The 1,809-nt window shown below is 37.4% G+C and overlaps 1 protein-coding gene across 1 annotated transcript in view; it reads left to right on the top strand.

The window, feature by feature from the left end:
• LOC102208310 (lactase-phlorizin hydrolase-like) overlaps positions 1 to 1,809 on the top strand; it is a 29,806-nt gene that overhangs the window by 17,340 nt on the left and 10,657 nt on the right. The window contains exon 2 of the mRNA XM_013915413.1: positions 23 to 350. Coding sequence (XP_013770867.1) covers positions 23 to 350 — 328 coding nt within the window. The remainder of the gene's footprint in view (positions 1 to 22; positions 351 to 1,809) is intronic.

Raw genomic sequence — 1,809 nt, forward strand, 5'->3', positions numbered from 1 at the left:
TAAATGATGCCTTTGACTGCAGTCATCCCGTTCCTCCTGGCTCTAAGCAGTACTTTGAGTACCTGCAGAGCAGAGGGGTGACCCACTTCAAAGTACCGCTGTCATGGGCTCAACTTCTTCCTACAGGCCACCCCAGCCAGCCCCAGCAGGCTGTGGTTAGATGTTACCAGACCCTGCTGAAACAGCTGCTGGAAGCAGGTCTTCAGCCTCTGGTCATCCTTCATGGATGGACAGTTCCAGAGTCTCTGCAATCAAGGTATGGAGGCTGGGAGAGCCAGGAGCTGGCACAGATGTTTCAGCAGTATGCAGAGTTTGCCTTCCAAGAGTTTGCACCACTTGCACACTCATGGGTGACACTGGATGGTGTTTGGCATGACGGGCAGCCTGCACATGCTCCCAGTTTTCTGCAGAACATCCTTCAACTAAACAAGAACATTTACCAGATGTACCATCAACACTTTCCTGACAAAGGTGAGTCAAATTAACAGGAAAAATGAAGATTAATGACAAAAGTGTCGTGACTAAATTTATGCTTTCAGAATTCTTCTCTAGTAAATACTTTTTTGCATTTCTCTGAGGATTGAGTTCACTTAGGGTTTTGTTTATAGACAAGTGTCTTGAGAAATCACAAATAAATCATATTTTATAACCAACTAAGTTAATAAAATCCTTCAGCACATGTTCAGCAGTTCCAAACAGTAAAAGTGCCTTTCATGCTTGCATATTTACAGGCAGACGTCTGTCACTTGGACTGAAAACTAAAGATGTGGCTTCTCTCTCCGACATTAAAGCTTCAACAAGTGTAAGTTTTTTTCTTTTCTTTTATATATACATATCTTTTAAACACTAATATATGTATAGTCAGAATTTCACCTCCTTGCATGATTTTTTATTTAGGATCCTAATAATATTTTCAGTTGTTGATATTATTTTGATAATCGGCAATGAAATATTTTATATTAACAATAAGCTCCAGTTATTTACTCACCAAATATATGAGAAACAAAATTCTTCCACGGCCTCAGAATTGACAAATATCCCCTTTAATGATTTTCTTGCATTTAAAGCTTGTTTTTAAATCTCTCCAAAATATTACAAACCTCAAATTCAGCTTTTTAAGGAATTTGCTTATCTGCTTAGGATGAATATTCCAGTGAACGTCCCCACAGATGTTCGCTTACATGATGTTTACCACTCATTGATAACTTAAAGTCTGTAAATGAATCAGTCCACATTAAAAGGTTTGCATGTATCACACAGGCGATTTTTACTGTGGCCAAACAATGAAATCTTACATTTGTCTCATGACAAAACTTTATTTCCATTCCAGTTAACGTGCATAAATTGCACGTTAACTGGCTGTTTTTGCGGGGGTTGCGTCTTGTAGAGGATTGTTCCCTTGTTATAAAATTATTTCAAGCCATTTAAATAATTACTTGATCCAATATTTTAATATTTTATTCTTTTTATTTTGGTTTTGTAGAAGGCATTCAACAACTCTTTACTCCACACACTCTAGTGACAAGAACAGCAGCACTAACGTACCTGAGGTTAATTCCCAAAGGAAAATTTAATCATTTTCTCATAATCTGGAACTACTGACTGTTGTTATATGGATTTTATATGGATTGGTCATATAATTATATACTTTTTGTTTGTTTGTTTTTTGGTTTGTTTAGAATATGACTGATTTGGGTTTTTTTATGTCATGTTGAGTGCTGTGTGGTAGGCAGGATGTAGGACCCAATTTCAGGACTCATAAGTAGGGATGGGTATCGTTTAGGTTTTATCCGATACCGGTGCCAAATC

This window comes from Pundamilia nyererei, unplaced genomic scaffold (assembly GCF_000239375.1).
Source record: "Pundamilia nyererei isolate P.nyererei 1_Seehausen unplaced genomic scaffold, PunNye1.0 scaffold00300, whole genome shotgun sequence".
Classification (NCBI taxonomy): domain Eukaryota; kingdom Metazoa; phylum Chordata; class Actinopteri; order Cichliformes; family Cichlidae; genus Pundamilia; species Pundamilia nyererei.